The 18,275-nt window shown below is 38.6% G+C and overlaps 2 protein-coding genes across 7 annotated transcripts; one reads left to right on the top strand and one right to left on the bottom strand.

Annotated features, from left to right (window-relative positions):
• Nucleotides 1-790: 790 nt before the first annotated feature.
• On the bottom strand, nt 791-7,311 carry LOC308395311 (tetratricopeptide repeat protein 39B-like). 6 transcript variants are annotated; one of them, XM_080880113.1, is made up of 19 exons: nt 7,245-7,311; nt 6,214-6,249; nt 5,815-5,846; nt 5,517-5,549; nt 5,248-5,368; nt 5,070-5,146; nt 4,754-4,883; nt 4,530-4,635; nt 4,366-4,431; nt 3,903-4,011; nt 3,715-3,782; nt 3,567-3,626; nt 3,336-3,497; nt 3,147-3,238; nt 2,752-2,872; nt 2,559-2,670; nt 2,366-2,483; nt 1,657-1,773; nt 791-1,355 (listed from the first exon to the last, which is right to left on the bottom strand). In XM_080880113.1, the coding sequence occupies exons 6-19, from the start codon at nt 5,122-5,124 to the stop codon at nt 1,241-1,243; spliced, it is 1,431 nt and encodes a 476-aa protein (XP_080736239.1). In that variant the 5' UTR covers nt 5,125-5,146; nt 5,248-5,368; nt 5,517-5,549; nt 5,815-5,846; nt 6,214-6,249; nt 7,245-7,311; the 3' UTR covers nt 791-1,240. The 6 variants fall into 6 exon arrangements, with proteins under 6 accessions (XP_080736239.1, XP_080736237.1, XP_080736234.1 ...); XM_080880111.1 differs by having other exon boundaries at nt 5,237-5,368; XM_080880108.1 differs by having other exon boundaries at nt 5,237-5,368; nt 5,517-5,633.
• A 1,224-nt stretch (nt 7,312-8,535) lies between these two features.
• snapc3 (small nuclear RNA activating complex, polypeptide 3) lies at nt 8,536-17,311 on the top strand. Its single transcript, XM_080880031.1, has 9 exons — nt 8,536-8,783; nt 9,811-9,894; nt 9,995-10,076; nt 10,255-10,359; nt 10,482-10,631; nt 10,792-10,874; nt 14,266-14,424; nt 15,901-16,008; nt 16,109-17,311. The coding sequence occupies exons 1-9, from the start codon at nt 8,551-8,553 to the stop codon at nt 16,254-16,256; spliced, it is 1,152 nt and encodes a 383-aa protein (XP_080736157.1). The 5' UTR covers nt 8,536-8,550; the 3' UTR covers nt 16,257-17,311.
• Nucleotides 17,312-18,275: the final 964 nt, after the last annotated feature.

Genomic DNA, 18,275 nt, shown 5'->3' on the forward strand with positions numbered 1-18,275 from the left:
AGCAAACAGATGATCATGTTCATCCTTTTATGACCACAGTGTACACGTCTTCTGATGGCTGCTTCCAGCAGGATAACAAACCATGTGAGTTCAAATAGTCTCAAACTGCATTTTTGAATATGACATTGAATACACCTTAGTCAAACGGCTCCCACAGTCACCATCTAAATTTAAAGGGATTTAAATCTGGTGAATGTGAAAGCTGTAACCAGCTGTGTTAATGAGATTTAAATTAGTGCCGAAAAATGTGAGAAGACTTTAAACTTTCAGTCCTCATTTTTTATTATTTTTATTTTTACACATGTAAACATACATTTTAAAAGAAGCATGCTCGGGTCACGTTAATATATATGGATCTATATGTATCTCTTTCCCCTCTTTCCTTCTTGTCCCTTTAGGGGTCGCCACAGCAAATCATTTTCCCCAACATCCTCTTCTGTCACGCCCACCCCCTGGCTGTCCTTCACTAGATCTAAGCATATTCTCTGTGGTCTTACCCTTTCTCTCCTGCCTGGCACCTCTATCATCAACACCCTTTGGCCAGCATATTTGTCCAAACAATCTCAGCCTTGCCTTACTTCATCAACCTCACCTGTACTTTTGTATAGATTATGCATGTGGGAATCGTGTATTTGATCAAAGGCCATTTCACCTTCAGTAATCAAATGCACAAACACAATGCTATTTTTCCACAGAAATCTTCACTTAACTCAATCTTACTGAGATTAAATTCTCTTTTTAAGAGGCCCGAGAAGAAACATTCACACAAGCAGCAGACAGGATTGTGAACATTATATTTATTCTGAAAATGCCAATCCCAGTACTTTGTTTCATCTGGCACTCAGCTGTACAGAAGGACCTTAGAGCATGGCTAAGCTGCAATCTGTGATACAGGCATGCTGTTTAAAATACCAGGTAAGCTGCAATCATAAAGGCAGGCTGGAGCCTTTGCTTGCTTGTTTCTCATTTAATTATAGACTAAATAGGTTATATTTTCATAAATATAATGACAACAAAAAATAAATAATTTGCAGATTTAGCATTACAACCAGGTGAAGTGAAGCACAGGCAGGGAGTGAACCCTTAATTTATTTGCAAAGTAAACCACAGCATGCTTTGGAAAAAACCACCAAGAGCAGAAGACCAAGGACCTTCAGAGTTGAAGGCAACAGACAATGAAACAGTAAACAATGTCAGGTTTAAAGCCCTTTTTCTGTCAAGTTTCATGTAATAGGATCTCTTAAGCTGCCGTGCGTGATGGTGGAAGTTTGGCTGCAAAGGAGCCCATGGTGTTGAGTGCTGCATGGATGCGGAAATGCAGCCTTGACTCCATGCTGTAGTCCTTGTAGTTCGTCCTGCAAAAAAATAAAAAGAGTCAGTAATATGTAACATGGCAGCAGGTTCTAGATGTTGCTAGAACAAACAGGTAGCCGTTGTGTTGCGTGTGTGGGTTTGTTTGGTTGACCGAAATTCAAAGTGTAATTACTTAAGCGACTGGTGAGTTAATATAGCAGACTTCCAGTCTAACTGGGCACTCAAAGTGCTTTAGATAACACATCAAACTTAAAACATCTTTTTGAAATTTTGTCCATTGTTTTTAAGGTAACTTCAAAGTTTATTTGTATTCAAATTAAAAGACTGTTTGAAAAGACTTACATGACATTTTCCATTACAGCAATGGCCTTGTTGATTTCACCTTTCTGCTTGTGCAATAGGCCAAGCTCATACATGGTAAAGGGCACCAGATAGCTATCATGCTTGATGCCACCATCACTGAAAGAAAAAACAAAACGAAACAAAAAAAAACAAAAGTCATTTCAGTCTGTCTGTTAAGAAGCATTATAAAAAGCAACAGCAGCAGCAAGATTTATTTTTAACACCACAGGGAGGTAAAATTGTCCAGATAAGATATTTATGCATCAATAATCAGTAATCAAGCAGAGAAATCTGCTTTATCATCAATTATTAAAACATTTGATTAAAATGTATTGCGCAATACATGTTATGCCAGTTGTGTTCGTCCTTTTTAAGAGTCAGGGAAGACCGGAAACATTTAAATGTTGTTAAAAGGTCAATGAGTTGTTAAAAAATGTAAATAATATGCCTGTTATTTATGCATTAACGCGTCAGCACATCTACCATTCTGCCATTGATTTACTGTCATCCTTATTAACCTGCTCTCCCCTCCGATTCATCCCAGTGCTGATTGGTTGCAGAAGACCCTAAGTGGGACATTAAACAGGTCAGCTCTTGGAAAAGTAGTCTATTGAAGGGATTGTTGAAGTAAAAGTTTCTGCTGAGGACTTTCAGTAGACTCCCACTCGAATGCTTCTGGTGTATTGCAGTGACATCAAGACAAGCTCACCTGGAGATGACATGATTGAAGCAGATCTCAGCCTGGACCAGCCGTCCCAGACTTCTTAAGCACAGACCCTTCAGCAGCTGGACAACGCACTCATCGCCTGTGTGGTACTCTGATGGGTCTGCACATCACACAGTAAACTGTAAGCCTTGTGTCAGTATTAAAAAACACCCACTGATTAGAAAATTTTCCTCACTTGGATCATTTCTGAGCTGCTCTTCTGCTTTCTCTAAAGTTGACAGGATTCCTTCAGTCAGCTCGGGTTTTTTGCCTACTATTGTGAAGCCATTCCACACATACATCATTTCCTGCGGTAACAGATGATTGTTGCTTACAAATGCAAAAATAAAAAAAAAACACATCAGTTCACTGAGAGAACGTGTCCTCACCAAAGCAGGAACGACAAGTTTCACGGGGGTGGAAGAGGAGTATCTCTGGGCCTTCTTCGCTGCAAACTTCTCCGTTGGAATCGACTTCCCAGCAAATCTCAGCCTGAGGCCCTCCACCTGCCTTCAAACCACATTTCAGTGACTTTATTTATTGATACAAACTAAATAGTACTGTTAGTATACATCAGAAAGGCCAGCTCTGTTCTGGGATGCACCCTGGACTTAGTGCAGGTGGTGGGAGACAGAAGGACTCTGGCCAAAATAACTTCTGATGGACAGAGTCTCCCACCCCATGCATGTAAATGTTGCTGAGCTGCAGAGCTCCTTCAGTGACAGACTGCTGCATCCTAGATGCATGAAGGAGCGTTAGTGTATATGTAGTGTATATTGCACACCTGAATAATTCCACCACATTTTCATTGAACTTGTTCACTTCTTCCTCTGGCATCATGCTCAAGATGGCAGCTTTCTGAAATACATAGACTGCCTAGAAATGGGGAAAAGAAAGCAACAGAAAGGTTTCAATAGAGAAAAGAATCAGTAATGTGATTACAGGGTTAAAGAGATTTTGTCACATTAGATACCTGGGACCACTTGTTCTCCTTGCTGAGCAAGTTGGCGTATCGATAGGCCTCAAACCAGTTTTGTTCAAAGGAGTAGACCCACATCAGCTCCCAGTAGCACAGGTGGTGAATCTGACGCCACTCTTCCTGCGATGCAATACATGCCAAGAACTTCTCTTGGGCCTACACAGAGCAATAACTACATGAGAGAAAGTTCTATAAATACATACATTAGACATCATGAGTACTTACAAATGTGAAGTTTCCTTTGAGCACAGCAATCCTTGCACTGAAGAAATGCATTAAAGCCCCCTATAAAGGAAAAATGTCAGAGTTCTTACACTAAAAGGCATTAAAAGATTAATATTTGCACAAGTAGTAAGGTACACCCACAACTTACATTAGGAAACTTTTCACAGTAGGGTTTCAGCAGAGCCTCACATTCACTTAGGTTTACATCAGCAGTCCCTTAAAGAATCATTTTCACATTAATTAAAGTCAAATGAATGATAACTTTGGTATTATTTAAGATTAGACACGATTTTTGAATTTAGGAGAAGCAACAGCCCCAGCCTACAGTGTGCTCACCAAGTATCACTGTGATGTAGAGCTGAAACATCAGCAGAGTGAGGGTGCTGAGGATGGAGCGCAGGTTGTTGGTAGTTGCTCCCTCTCTCAACTCTGACAAACCCACTTCCTGAGAGACAGTTCAGTTCTTTTAACTGACAAAATATTAAGGACAGGACAACTTCTTTGGGGCGCTCCCATTTGGACTTGTCAACACAGATCACTGGCCTCCGTCTCACCCCATCCCCAGCTTCTTCTGTCACACCAACCCTCTGCATGTCCTCCTTCACTACATCCATTAAACTCGTCTACCTTCACTACAGCTTCACCTTTCCGCCTGCCTCCCTCTCTTTCACACATGTATTCTGTCTCTACCAACTTTCATTCCTCTTTTCTCTATGGCATAACTCCACTTCTCCAGACCCACTTCCACTTGCTGTCCACACTTATTGAGTTCTGTTGGTATGTATGTGGTCTCACCTACCCTGTCTCCAGAGAAGCCCAAAAACTCCATCAGTCTAAGGACTCTGGATGGAAGCAGAGACAGCATCTGGTAACAAAATATAAACCAAAAATAATATAACATTGTTACTAAATATATTAAATAAAACTTTTTGTAATATTTTGGAACAAATCTTATTTTTTCACCAGATTGAATGATCCAATTCCCATGCTGACCCCACCCCTAAAATGAATGTGTGTGCTTCTCTGTTTTTCCTCATCCTTTGTGACTTTTTCCATGGCCTGGCAATTCCTGGTTTGGAAAAACATTTACATTAATTCAAATAATAAAATATCTCTTTTTTAAAAAAAATTATAAAAATGTTTTTGGTGGCCATTTCTATTATAAACACCGCCTCCAAATCTCTTACTTGTAAAGCTGATAACTGTGTCGAATTTTCATCCCTCCTTTGATGAAGCCTATTATGCTTTCATCCAAGAACGTGAGGGCAGCTTTCTGCAGCAGGACTTCAGCATAGCACAGCTCTGCATGCATCTCTTCTGATAATGAGAAATGCAACATCATGTTATGTGTGGAAAAAAAAATTACAAATGTCTTGTTTTGTTTGTGTGTTTAATAAATGGCAGATAAGGTGACACAGCCATTAAAATGTCATGTTTCACCATGTTGATCAAATTCATTAATTCCCCAAGCTGTAAAGTCAGCAGATACAGTAATTCACTCGCCTTCTGTCAGATTGTCAGCTGGTTGTCTGTACCAAAGGTTAGCCAAGCTTTCCATTAGTCCCGTTTTCTTCCGAAATCTAAAGTTGTTAAGAAACTGATTTTTAACAACCCAAAGAGATCCTAAAACTTTACACCTTATCAAATGGTCATTCTAATTATTGGGATACCTCTGGCAGACCTGCAAGGCTTCTCTCAGTGATGTCATGGCAGCATCCATGTCCTTTGCATCAAAAGTCACAGCGGCCTGCATCACCAGAATGCTACTGTAGCCCATCGCATGGTACATGCTTTCACTCTTCCTAGAGGATAGGAAGGCAGCAAAATGTGGGGATTTTTTTGCAAATCCACAGTAAAAATACAACCTGTATCCAAATACCGTCATAAAGTTCCAATACATGAACAAATTAAAGGGGACATAGTCAGGTTGTTAGAGCAACAGTGACTTACCAGGGTTTTAAAAGAGCCAGTGCATCGGCAAACCTGTTGTTCAGGAAGAAATTGAGGGCAGTGAAGCATTCTTTCAATGCTGTCTCCAAAGCCATTTTAGGCAATTCTTCAGGCAATCTGAATAATAATAATAATATTTTTTTTTTCCAAAGAGTCAAAAATGAATATTCAAAATCAAAATAACAAAAACCAAATGATGGAGCCAGTCTAAAGAATTTTGTTCCATAACTCTGAAATATGAAGGATAAATGCATTAGAACTCTTACAATAAGCATATTCATCGCATGATGTCACTTACATTGCATCCTCATTGGGCTGCTTCAAACCCACCTGAAAACAAGCAGAGACACTTGAAATCAAAGCTGCCAAAATGTGTAAGTTAGCTTTTTTTTAAAATTCATTTCAGTTCAGTTCTCACTGAGCTGATATTCAGTGTGTTGATTAACCTGCACAGTAAAGCCCTTTGCCACAGCATCTTAAACAAATGAAACTATCCAGAGTTTTCTTCAAGGCTTTTTGGTACTGGGTTTACTGGGTGTTATTATTTTGAAATCATGTAACTTTAATATTTCAAAGTAACATGCAAAATAAAACTTATAATAAAAGCACTTAAGCCAGAAATAACCATTGAAATTCACTCACCTTTAAAAGCTCGCCTCTTTCATTACATTACTTTAGAGAAACTGAGGGAACCTACCTGTTGTAGTGAATTGTCTTCACCCTCCATTTGATGCTTGAGTTAAATAAAAAGCAGTTAAACCAAGTCACTGAAAAATAAAAGGTCTGATATTTTTCCCTGTAGCAACAAGTCAACAAGTCTTGACACTGACTCCAAGCGCAGACTAACGGTAGTTTGCCATTTATAAGGTAAGACGTTGGGTGTGGCCTGGATTTTTAGGACCAGCCCACAAATTTGCCTCAAAGCATTGCAATGCCGAGATCTTTATTTTTTCTCCTTAAAAGCACTTCTCTTCCTACACTGAAAGGCGTGACATTAGACATTTTACATTAAATGTACTGCTATATTTTCCTGGACATTCAGCGAATGAATGTCTCAACTTTTGCCCTGACAATCAACCCCAGTTTGACTTTGTTATATAACAATAGATGAGCGATAATAGATAAATGAATCTGAGCGAAAATGGTAACCCAAAGAAAAGATGAAAAGGAGATAGTCAAGTACAACTTATCTCAAAACTGTACCAAGTGCATGGGAATGGGAGGCGGAGAACCCGAGGAAAACATTTTCCCATACAAAAGACTGTCATCGAGGGGTACATCCCTCCAGCTGTTCCCCATGCAGCTGATGTGGCGTAAATGCGCTGTGGCGGTACGCAGGGTGTTTTACTTGGAACGGGTTACAATTTCTGATTATCTGCATACATGTGACGTCCCTGCATAACTAAATCACTTCTTTTTCCTCCTAATTTCTCATGCTGCGCTACACTGTGACAAAGTGAGTGAGCTGTCAGGAGACTTTTCTACTCACCACTTGTCTAATAAGTGTCAACATTTTATACCAAAGCACATTCTCTACATGTACATTTGCTATGCTTAGCTATGGCCAAAGTAACATTGCTTTACTTACTATACCGTTTTTGTTCCCCCCCCCCCCAAGCATTACGTTGCAGTCAGAATCAAACAGTCAGCAGATTAAAACAAATATTCAATAATATATTGCTTTATATTTTATTATGTAGCAGATTTAACCCATTTGTTCATACTTACCATTCTTTCTTTGTTTTGCGTTACCAGAAGGTCTTACAGGTGTGGGGAAAGGGGTCTGCCTAGCAGTCCCTGACTTTTAAAGTGCTGATGATGTCACGTGTCACACCCCCAGGCTAAACCAAGAGGAGGGTTTTTTTTTTCCATAGCAATGTTTTCTTTTGCTTGTCTCTTGGATTATGGAGTGATTTGTCGAGAATATTTTCTTATATAGAGCCATTTAACTGTTTAAATGGGTTAATCAGGAGAGCAGTGAGCCTTTTGTGATTCTCTGCTATTTGTGTTGTGTTTTAGATTCAGCAGCTTAAGCTAGTGGTACAGGCTAGACAAATTGAAGGTGAATTGACAGTCCTATATATAGTCAGTCTCATGTTGGTTCAGATAAGGGAGGAAAGGTGAGCGCTGTTGCGCAGTTTGTGTCATTTTTGGTTTTTAAGTTATCGTGAGTTAGTTTGGGATGGTTTGGTTTAAGTTCCACGTTATGGAGGTAACTGTAAATAAACTGCTTATCTTTGGGAACTTAAAATGTTTGCTGAGTCTGCTTACCAACCAGCTTCCTTGACTCTTAAGCCAGACTACTTCACACACATTCATTCAAGCTTCAGCGAATCAATCTAATGAGGTATTACAGCATACTAGAAGAGCAGTTCATGGATGATTTAGTAAGAAAGAAAGAAAGGAGGCCTAAATAGCCTCATTCACTATTGTCATTTAACATAAATAGTCTGTTTTAATACAAATTTAGCTTTAGCCTTTCCTCAATTTTTTGTTGTACTGACATTCTTGTCCACAACAGGACTGTAATACCATGTAAAAAAAATAATTAAAAAAAATACATTAGAGGGGGGAAAAAAGCAAGTACAATAGATGTAGATACAGAAGGGTGCAGAAGTCTTGAGCTACCCCTTGAGGCTTTATATTGTGATGTAGGACAGAGGTGCAGCAATTTGCTGAAACATGCACAAACACATGGAAATACAGTATATGAGACAAAAATTGAACCAAAAATGTAGTATTTAGAGCCTTTACCACCAGTGTCCAAACCCTGGAGGACTAATGCTGAAGATCACTTTTAATAATTACAACAAAGTCCGGCTCCTCGGACGCAACACACAAATTAATGAGGGGTGGCTCAAGGATTTTGCACAGTACTATATAATATATGAAACAGATGTTTGGAAAGCTGTTTGTTGGTTTTCTTTTGTCCAATATTTTTCCCGTTTGCCTAATCATACAAGGTCTAAACGGCACTGTAGCGCTGAAACTACATATCCCAAGATTCTCGGCGCACTTTTGGGTTCTGGGAAACATGGCGGCGTCCGAGCAGACGACAGATGCAAACGTGAACATCCCGGAGTACGAATATCCCGATGTTAATACAAAACCATTTCATATAGGCTCTTTTAAAAAGGAGTGGCTGAGCAGACTGAAGCCAAGCGACTACTCGTATGAGGAGGCGGATGAGGACGCATTTCTTGCTAACTTTGCCGAAGAGATGGGGGTCGGTGCGGAAACCATGGCTGAACTTAAGACTGTGTGCAGGTAGTCGAGATCAACATTTGATAAACATTTAGACCAGGCATGTGCACCATAATAATATGTTAATGGTAATTAAGTTCAGTTGCAGTAATTGTAATGGTAAACTGATATTAAGAATACTAGTTAAATTACATAATGAGGTGTAATAGCTGATAGCTGAATCTAGTTTGTCCCAAAACTGGTAGTAAACACACCAAACGTGGAAGAGGTCTGTAACACTTACTTATATAACTATGAATTAAGAGTTACAGAGTGTCCCAATGTGCGGCAGAAACATAAACTACCGTAAAATACAACAAAAACCACCATGTGGTCAAACATAGAGGGAAAACAACTGCAAAGGTTGGCGTAAAGACACTGAAATATAGAACAACGTACATGTTACGTTCAAGTAAGTCGTGTAAAAATGTCAATTAAAACTGAAGCTTTTTAGGTTATGGGGTTAAGTCAGTTGTAATTATAAATAGATCCATGTTTCCCTGATTAGTTGTATAGTTTGTAAAATCTTTATTATAATTTCCATAAAAACTAAATGATGTTTTATTTTTTGTTTTTTATCCAGTTAACAAAACGTTATTAGTTCTTCTTTAAAGAAATGAATGCCAGCTTTAACAGTGTGAAAATATAAACTCCTTCCACAGTCTGTAAACTAAACAGAGATGGGCCGATTTATCGGCTGTTATCCTTTTTTTGGTGACTAAAATGACATTTATTAATGACAGTGGGTGATGTTTATTTTTTGTGTCTCATGACGTTTGTGGTCACTGGAAGGTTGCTTTTAAAATAAATGATTATTTCAAACGTTGATTTCAGTCCAGGAGTTTCACAGTAGGCTCGTTAATTAGTGCAAACTCCGGAACAAGAATTGAGCTGCAAGTAAAACGATGGCCGTTATGAAACAAAACGTCAAAGAAAAAAAGTCCTGTCGATTCTGATACTCGCATGACTCTCACCTGATAACTCTGTGAAGATGATCTGTTCTTTTTACCAAAGACAGTCAAATGACTTTGTTTTTTTCTTTCTTTTGAAGTGTTGATTCGCTTCGATGTCATCCTGAAGATCAGCAGCCTGACACAGAAGTTGTACCTCCAGATCCCACATTAAGAACACTAGTGTATGACCTTACTTCAGTTCATACAAATGAAAAATGCGATTGATCAGTATCGTAATGCAATTTTAAATGTGACTTGCTTCTTCTTTTCTTTTTAATACAGGCAAAGAAAGAAGAGGCAAGACCACAGAGCTTCTCTTAAAAAGATTAAAAAGAACAGACATGACCTCTATGCAGATGAACTGGTGGGTGAATTTAGTTAGGGACTGAGATTACATAATTAACCTTTGCATTTACTGTTCGCTCTAAAGTAGGTGTTTATTATTATCCCCTGGGGCTTCTTGACAGGTTCCCAGACATTTTTAGTTTTCTCTTTCATCTTGTATCTAAACGTGAGGCTTGGTTCTCTCTCTTATTTTTCAGGAGCGCCTAACCATTGGCAGGAAACCAGAAACGGTGACTGACATGGTTCCCGAAGGAGAGATCATTCTAACCATCAATGTCTACTACCCAGCTGTGTTCGACAAAGTAAGGGTTACATTTTTTGTTTTTGTTTCTTTTGTCATAAAACTGTTTTTTGTTTTTTTTTTAAAAGCCACTGTGTTGTGTGTTGTAGTTGAATACTATATTTAATGGCGCATTTCCTGCAGTTTAACTACATCAGACCCCACATGACTCTCCTGATGACGGGTTCCCACAGCTTGGCAGAGCTCAGGGATGCTGTTTGCTGCGTCAGTGACTTGCAAGTGTGTGGAGAGTTCAGCAACACGCCTGACGTAGCTCCAGAATTCATCAGCAAGGTAAATACAGGACCCGAACAGAATAATATTGCTGTGCTCCGTATCTAAATGTAACTGTTTCTGTACATTTAGTGTGACTGGACTCTCATACATGTATGTATATATTTAAAAATGCATCTGTTGTAAGCTAGAGAAAAATATTTTATGTGCTCTTTTTCAGGATCATTACAAGTCAGCTTTCTTCTTCTTTGAAGGAGTTTTCTACAATGACATGCGGTTTCCCGAGTGCCAGGACATCAGCTCGTAAGTACCTCCTTCTTTAGGAAGCTTTAAAGATTATGCATTTCTTAACCAGGACCTTTACAACAGTTGAAGGCAGCAGGCCTAAATCAGTAGAAGGCTGGTATTAAAAATGGGCCTCTTATTTTATTTATTCGGGCGATCGTGGCTCAAGAGTTGGGAGGCCGCCTGGTAATCGGAAGGTTGCCGGTTCGAGCCGCGGTTCCGACAGTCTCGGTCGTTGTGTCCTTGGGCAAGAAGCTTCACCCGTTGCCTACTGTTGGTGGTCAGAGGGTCCGGTGGCGCCAGTGTCCGGCAGCCTCGCCTCTGTCAGTGCACCCCAGGGTGGCTGTGGCTACACTGTAGCTTGCCATCACCAGTGGGTGAATGGGTGGATGACTGGTTGTGTAAAGCGCTTTGGGGTCCTTAGGGACTAGTGAAGCGCTATACAAATACAGGCCATTTGCCATTTTACCATATTTATTTATTTATTTGACCAAAGAAAGTGGTCAAGTAATTGTAAACAAGACTAACTCTGACATTTTCATTTGTTCATGTTGCTTTGACTTTTGTCTTGGGTTGATTGTGACAAAGCAAGCAATGACTCACTCAATAGGCAGTTTAAAGAGAGATCATTGAGTTTATTATTTATTGCAATCTGCTCTTATTTGGAGAGTAGAACATCTTTTTATTTCACCTGCACAGGGCTGCCAGTCAAAACAGTTATCAACTGCACTCATGTGTCTCCTCTGAAAATGAAATGCAACACGAGTGAATGAATTGCAAACGTAATAAAGCTGACCTAGGAAAAAATGTATCATAGTTTAACACGCAAGCTTCCCTGACATGGCCCCCTCAAAGTGCTTAACTTGAACAAATTTAGCGCAATCGTTTCATATTAACAGTCCTGACTCCACAGTGGCTGAAAACCCTTAACTTCTTAACAAGGCTTTCATTTCAAAACACTTGCAGGCATATATGCAAGCAATCGCTAGATTGGATTGTTTTTTTCAATTATTCATTCGTCTGTATGTCCAGTCAACCATTTTCTTGTCCAAATCGAGGTTGCGGGAGGTTGGCAGCCTGTCATAGGGTGAGAGGACAGGGTTGACAGTCTGTCACTAAGACAGAGACACAAACGACCGCTGACACTTAACCAGAATAGCCATTTTAACCTAACATGCCTCTATTTGGACTGTGGGAGGAAGACAAAGAACCTGCACAGGCAGAAGTAAAACCTCCACACACACGGTGGGAATCAATGCTAACTTCTTCTGTGCCACCTTAAATTTGTTCTCAGTTTTTATTTGAGTAAATTGTAAAAGCGGTTAAAGTCTTAAAGTACAGTTTTAGGTCCAAAATTCAAAATTACTCTTGAGCCTTTGAAAATGGGAGACTTTGTATAAAAATGACTGTAATTCCTAAATAGTTAATAGAATATATTTATTCAGCTCCTTGAGTTAAAGCTGAAAGTCTGCACTTCGTTCACATCTGCATTGTGCATTGGTGCAGAGGCAAAAATACCAAAAATTAGGTTACTACCCAAAACCTTATGGACCTACATGTCTGGAAAGAATTCCAAACAATAAAGTTATTAGATCTGTTTAAGTAATGTTTAATAACTCTACAGTGCTCAGCAGTTTGCAAACTGTGTCTAAGGAGTGACCTGGGCTTGGAGCTGAGAGCCGTAGAAAGGTTAGTAAAATGAAATGGAATAAAATATCAATGTTGGCTTTGTGCAGGATTTCTATGAATACCAGGTCTATTCAAGAGTTCTATTTAATGATTTGTTAAATAACTTGAAACGCTCAAATAATCACTGTGATATCTGCAGCTTATGAAAGCAGATAAAGATAGAAGCTTGAAGAGTGTACTTAGTCTGACCGTTGCAAACTGTTCACATTTATAAAACGTAGACCTGTCACAGTAAATAAAGACAACAGTTTTAGCAGATTTGATATTTTTTGTGTCTTTATTCATTGGATTGCAACCTACAGTCGTATCGATACAGTCATCTGTTTCCTAGAGACATAAATCCAGTTGAAGTAATCGATGAGGACGTAATCTCCAGAAATGCTCAGCCCTTTAAAGTGCATGTTGGTCTGTTGTGTAGCATTCTCATGAAGCTTGTTAAAGAGCAGAAGCTAACTGTAGATCTACTTTAGTTTAAGGTCACAAAGCGTTGTGATCTACACCTCAGCACACACTAAGCACTTTATCGCATTGCCCAACAGCAACTTCCCAGCTGATCATCTCAGATCTGACAGATCTACTTAATAGGTCCTTCTTGATTTGTGCCTCCTCCCAAGATCCAATCAGGAACATTTTTTTCTGGTATAATTTTTAAATTAGAAAACTTTTTAAGCTCGGTCCTTCAGTTTTGTTTGTTGGCTCTGTGAATATTTACTCAGGAGTGTAGTTCAAGTTAACATCGAATATAGATATTTGAATGTCTGCTTGCTGACAGCAGATTTGGGGGCCTGTAAAAAGCACAGTTTTACAGTTAGAATAGAATTAGACTGAGATTTTCCAAATGTTTTTTGTTTTATGTTAGAAATCCATTAAAAATCCACAAAGTTTTGCATAATTTATATTAAGAAGTGTATCTTTCCCCTGGTATTTCTTTTTCAGGCTAATCTGTTGTGGTGAGGTACTGAAAGGACTCGTCATCTGATATTTGCTGTGCTTTTAATAAATCCATCACTGACATAAGCGCTCTTTTAACTATTTAATTTGTAAAAATGTGTATACACACACACACACACACACACACACACACACACACACACACACACACACACACACGTAGGAAAATATTTAGTATACACATCCAGAAATGCATACACTATTATATATTGTACATATATTTATTAGTTTCAGGTTGGCCATTCTTGTATTTTGCTCGTTTGTGTTGTTGTGTTTGCACATCTCTGTTGCTTGTGGGGCTCGCACACAAGAATTTCACTCGCATGTGCTGTGCCAGTGTGCCTGCACATGTGATGTGACAATAAAAGTGATTTGATTTGATTTGATTTGTGCAAAATTATGTATCATTCTGTGAAATAACCATGGAACTCATGTAAAAAATATACGTCAAATATTATATTTTAATTTTTAACTCGGCTCACTTTTTAAAATCTTTCTATTATTATCATTATTATCATTATTTTCTATTTCACTTATTTTACTTTATTATATTTACTCTGATTTCAGCTTTATTTCTACCCTAATACAATTGTTTTGTTGTGTTTTCTTTTTTAAGCTACAAACTATTCTTTGCTTTCATAGATACTGTTTGTTAAACATTTGCTGTGTTTAACTTAATCTTTAACTATTATAAAAAGGGGATTTGCCAACTTCTGGATGAATAACAGACATCTTTTCTCATCTTATCTCCTCTTGCTTTATGATGCAGGACTACAATTGAATGGGCTAAGTCCCATAACTTCCCATCCTACAGCCAGGCCAAGATGGAGGATACACTTTTGGAGGATCTGAAAGTCAAAGTGGGATTCCCGTATCTCTACTGTCACCAGGGCGACTGCGAACATCTGGTCATCATCACAGATGTTAGGTTAGTGCTACTCATTGTCTAGTTCTGCGATTCAACTTCTTTACAGAGCCCACTCCAACTCTTGCTCAGTTTTGGTTATTACTATATATCACTATTACTATAACTATTACAACCTCAAATAACATTTATGTCATATTCTGTGTGTTGCTGTCAATTCAAACAAATTACAGAGAGACTGCGTTATACACCTGCACCTCTGTTCAGCAACAGTTGAATAACAGCTGTCTTTAAGATGAATTAGTACAGTAATAATGAAACTAGGCCCCCTGAAGTTTAAATAACTGATTAACTGGTTTAATTTCATGCTTCTAGCAGTACTGTTGGCTCTACCAGGACGGAGGCTTAGGAAGCTTACTGAACCACTACATAAAATCAAGAAGGATTTAGCCCACTGTGTCCTGTGAACATTAAATGGATAGATATCAGCTGAATAGCTCAAGGTGAAAGAGTTTGATTATTAACATTTACCTGGTTCTTTTCTAACGTCTCGCTCTGTAACAAGGGATAACAGGAATTAGTAATATTTATTGGCTATTAGCAAAAATTTCAACCAACAGGAGACCCTACATATAAAAAAGGCTACAGTTCCTAAACAGTGCAAGATTTTTGTTGAACCCCATGCATTAAAGCTGAAAGTGTGAATGGCAATCACAGGCAGATGCAGAGAGGCAGATAACTGTTGACACCTTCAGCCAATTTAGAATAAACAGTTCACCTAACAATACACACCTTGGTGCACACCATGATTCCAGGTTCAACCAGGAACTATTCTTTACTTGCTTTAATGGATGCTCTTTCATTACAACAAAGTCATTTTTATTTCTTTTTATTGCTGTTGTGCAAACATGAAACACACACGTGCAATAAACTCGAGTTTTCTATTTGTGTCCAGTGAGCAACTTAAAACCTGAACATTTCAGCTGTCGATAATACGGCCAAGTCAAAGTTGAAAAGTTCGAGCTAAAATCATCGAAATGTTTATCTTCTGTTAGTCCGGTAATGCATTAATAGTTTCCGGCTCTTGTTTGGTGGAGTTCACAGTAAAGTACATCCAGATAATCACACAACCAAATAAGCATGCAGCCAAACAGGGTCATTTTAGCTTATCTCTGCTCCTCATGAATAAGATGCTTGGTATGAATAAGAAATACTCATGCCTATCTGGTTTGAGTTAACATCAAACCCTGTGCTTAATAAACCGTAAAGTAATTAACTGATTACTACTGCAGTACAGGAGGTGGATTTGTCAGCTGCAGCAATCCCATCTGACAATGAGATGCATTGTCAGACGAGATTTAACATTTCTCACAAGACTAACGGATGCGTAGTTATCTTCGAGCTTATGTAGCGTTGGCGTAAGCAGGCCGACCGCACATGAAAGCAGCTCCTGATATCATGAATGTGAGACAAATCTGTGTTCCTACCGCTCCGAGCCTGTGAGAATGTCGTCTTCTTCCCTGCTCTTTACCATTACAGACTGGCCCACAAGAACGACTGTCTAGACAAGAATCTGTACCCACTGCTCATGCACAAGCACAGAGTCCTCACCCAGAAGTGTGCTGTCTGCCATGTTTTCATCGGAAGGTGAGGAGACATCAGGGTGCTGCATAAACAACGGAAGCTTTGTGTTATTATTTTTATTTTTAATTTTTTTAAAGGCTGATCACGTATCTCGTCTTTCTAGATGGTATACCACCAACGACCAGTTTGCTCCGAGTGACCCATGTCTCTTCTGTGACAAATGCTTTCGTATGATGCACTACGACGCTCAAGGCAATAAACTGGGAGAATTCTTGGCCTATCCCTATGTGGACCGGGGTGCCTTTAATTAATGGTTCTCATGACTTATTGCTGTATAATACAGTTACATGGTTTATATTTCAGAAGGAAATGGTCTGATACTTGCAACGTCATCAAAACTGTTTTTTTTTTTTTTTTTTTTTTTTTTTTTTAAGGGTTTGATTTTCCTCTTTGAGCTAAACAGTAACATTTACTGATAAACAGTTCAGTTGACAGCAGCACGGTCAGTTTAATGTTTAGCATACTTGTGTGTGGGTTTGTCTTTTTTTTTTTGTGTGTAAAGTTATTGATTTTTAAATGCACAAAACAGCTTTTTGATTGATTGAATTCATTAAAAGTAACTGAGTTGTTATGTTTGATTGGTGGACATTTATACAGCTTGTTTAACTCATTTTGATGTACTTCAAATCAATGAGGGTGACACGGAACAGAAACTCGACCTTAGTGAGATGACAATTTTAAAAGGCTGTCTATTTGTCACCTTTATACTGTACTGTGCAAAAGTCTTGAGCCGCCCCCCTTTTCTTTCTCATTTCCATTTGGTATTTTGTTTCCAGTTAGTCAAACTTTTTTATTTTTCAAGTGGTCTTGAGCAAAGCTTTGTCCAGGCTTTGTGAAAGTGATTCAGTGTTCTCTGGGCTAGTCGTTGTACAGACTAGACCCCCGCCCCCACCTGAGTAGTCTGCATGAAGGATTTGCACCTTTTCACAATGGGTTTTTTTTACGTAAGTCCTAGTAAATCATTTTTGAGTATGTGTATGTTGTGTATGTGTATTATGTGTGATGCAATACGGCAGCGCTACTAAAGCAGTTAGTTATGGCATGGTAATTTATGGAATATGCTGTGAACTACATAACTAGCCAATTAAAGGCTAAAAGCAAAGTTGTCACCAAGTAATTAGAATACTGGTCATATTTTTGTGTATTGCTGCAGCTTTTCAAGTATTAACTTGGTGCGTTTGGCAACACCTAGGGGGGAAAAATGGTAATATTAAGGCTGCCTGTTTATTTAAGGGAGAGGAAGAATACATTATAATTGTACATAATAATATCATAGATGATAGATTAAATAAATAGATTTTAGGTAGATGCTTGTGCATTCTTAAAGTCTTGAATTTTACTGAATATGACATCTCTAACAAGTTAATTTGTTCACATTTCCACATCTTAATTTTTAAGTGAAATGTTTTGGGTTTTTTTGAGTTTATACACTATATGCATATAAGGTAACCTCCTTTTGCATTATTTTTGTGTGCTGCATTTTTCTTTGTTTTAGCAAAAAGAGGAACAACGGTACCGGTATTTAAATCAACCTAGGATGATTTGTTTTAATTTTTCCATGGCGTTACTGAGGTGATGCAAAGTGAAACATGCATTCTTTTTTTTGCTAATGTGCTGGAAAAGCTTGAAAATGGACATTGAAAGTGCTTAAAAGGTGCTTGAATTTGATGCTGAAAAAGGTGTCGTAAGTCCTTAGAAAACAGACAAAAACTCCAGCACATACCTGATACAGAACCCGAGTGATGCATCTGGATTAAGGCTAATCTATTGTTCACTGAAACCATCAGAAATGGCCTCAGTGGAAAAGCAGCTGTCAAGAAGGCATCCTTAAGAGAAAAAGGTAGAGGTATGCTAAACTGCACAATAACTGGACTGAAATTCAGTGTCATGTACGTATCATGTACGGAGGTACATTGACGGAGGTAAGTCTTTCAGTAGGACAATGATCCCAAACACTGCTAAAGCAGTAAAAAACATACCTGGACTGAAAAACAATGGAAAACTATCGGTCATGGATTGGCCTCCCCAGAGCCCAGACCTCAGAACTATTCCTGAAGACTACTTAAAGAAATTAGATAAATGCTTGCCTAAGAGAGTTCAGGCTTTGTTGAAGAATAAAGGTAATTAAACCTAAACTATTGACTTTAGGGTTGTTGGAATTTTAAGAACTTTTTGCCTTATATCCTCCTGAGAACTGAGGAAAAAAACAATCTTCCCATTGAACTTTTTGTGATTTCCCTTCTCTGGAGCTAAAGGAGTCCACCCAAACA

The sequence above is a fragment of the Rhamphochromis sp. 'chilingali' genome, assembly GCF_963969265.1.
Source record: "Rhamphochromis sp. 'chilingali' genome assembly, chromosome: 4".
NCBI lineage: Eukaryota > Metazoa > Chordata > Actinopteri > Cichliformes > Cichlidae > Rhamphochromis > Rhamphochromis sp. 'chilingali'.

Bases quoted from the DNA above. Each gene is read 5' to 3' on its own strand.
- LOC308395311 (XM_080880108.1), bottom strand. The intron at 1,774-2,365 runs GTGAGCTTGTCT...TTTTTCTTTCAG, and splicing joins TTCAATCATGTCATCTCCAG to TGATGGTGGCATCAAGCATG. The intron at 1,356-1,656 runs GTAAGTCTTTTC...ATTTTTTTGCAG, and splicing joins GCTGTAATGGAAAATGTCAT to GACGAACTACAAGGACTACA.
- snapc3 (XM_080880031.1), top strand. From the start codon at position 8,551: ATGGCGGCGTCCGAGCAGACGACAGATGCAAACGTGAACATCCCGGAG. The intron at 8,784-9,810 runs GTAGTCGAGATC...TTTCTTTTGAAG, and splicing joins GAACTTAAGACTGTGTGCAG to TGTTGATTCGCTTCGATGTC. The intron at 10,360-10,481 runs GTAAGGGTTACA...CATTTCCTGCAG, and splicing joins ACCCAGCTGTGTTCGACAAA to TTTAACTACATCAGACCCCA.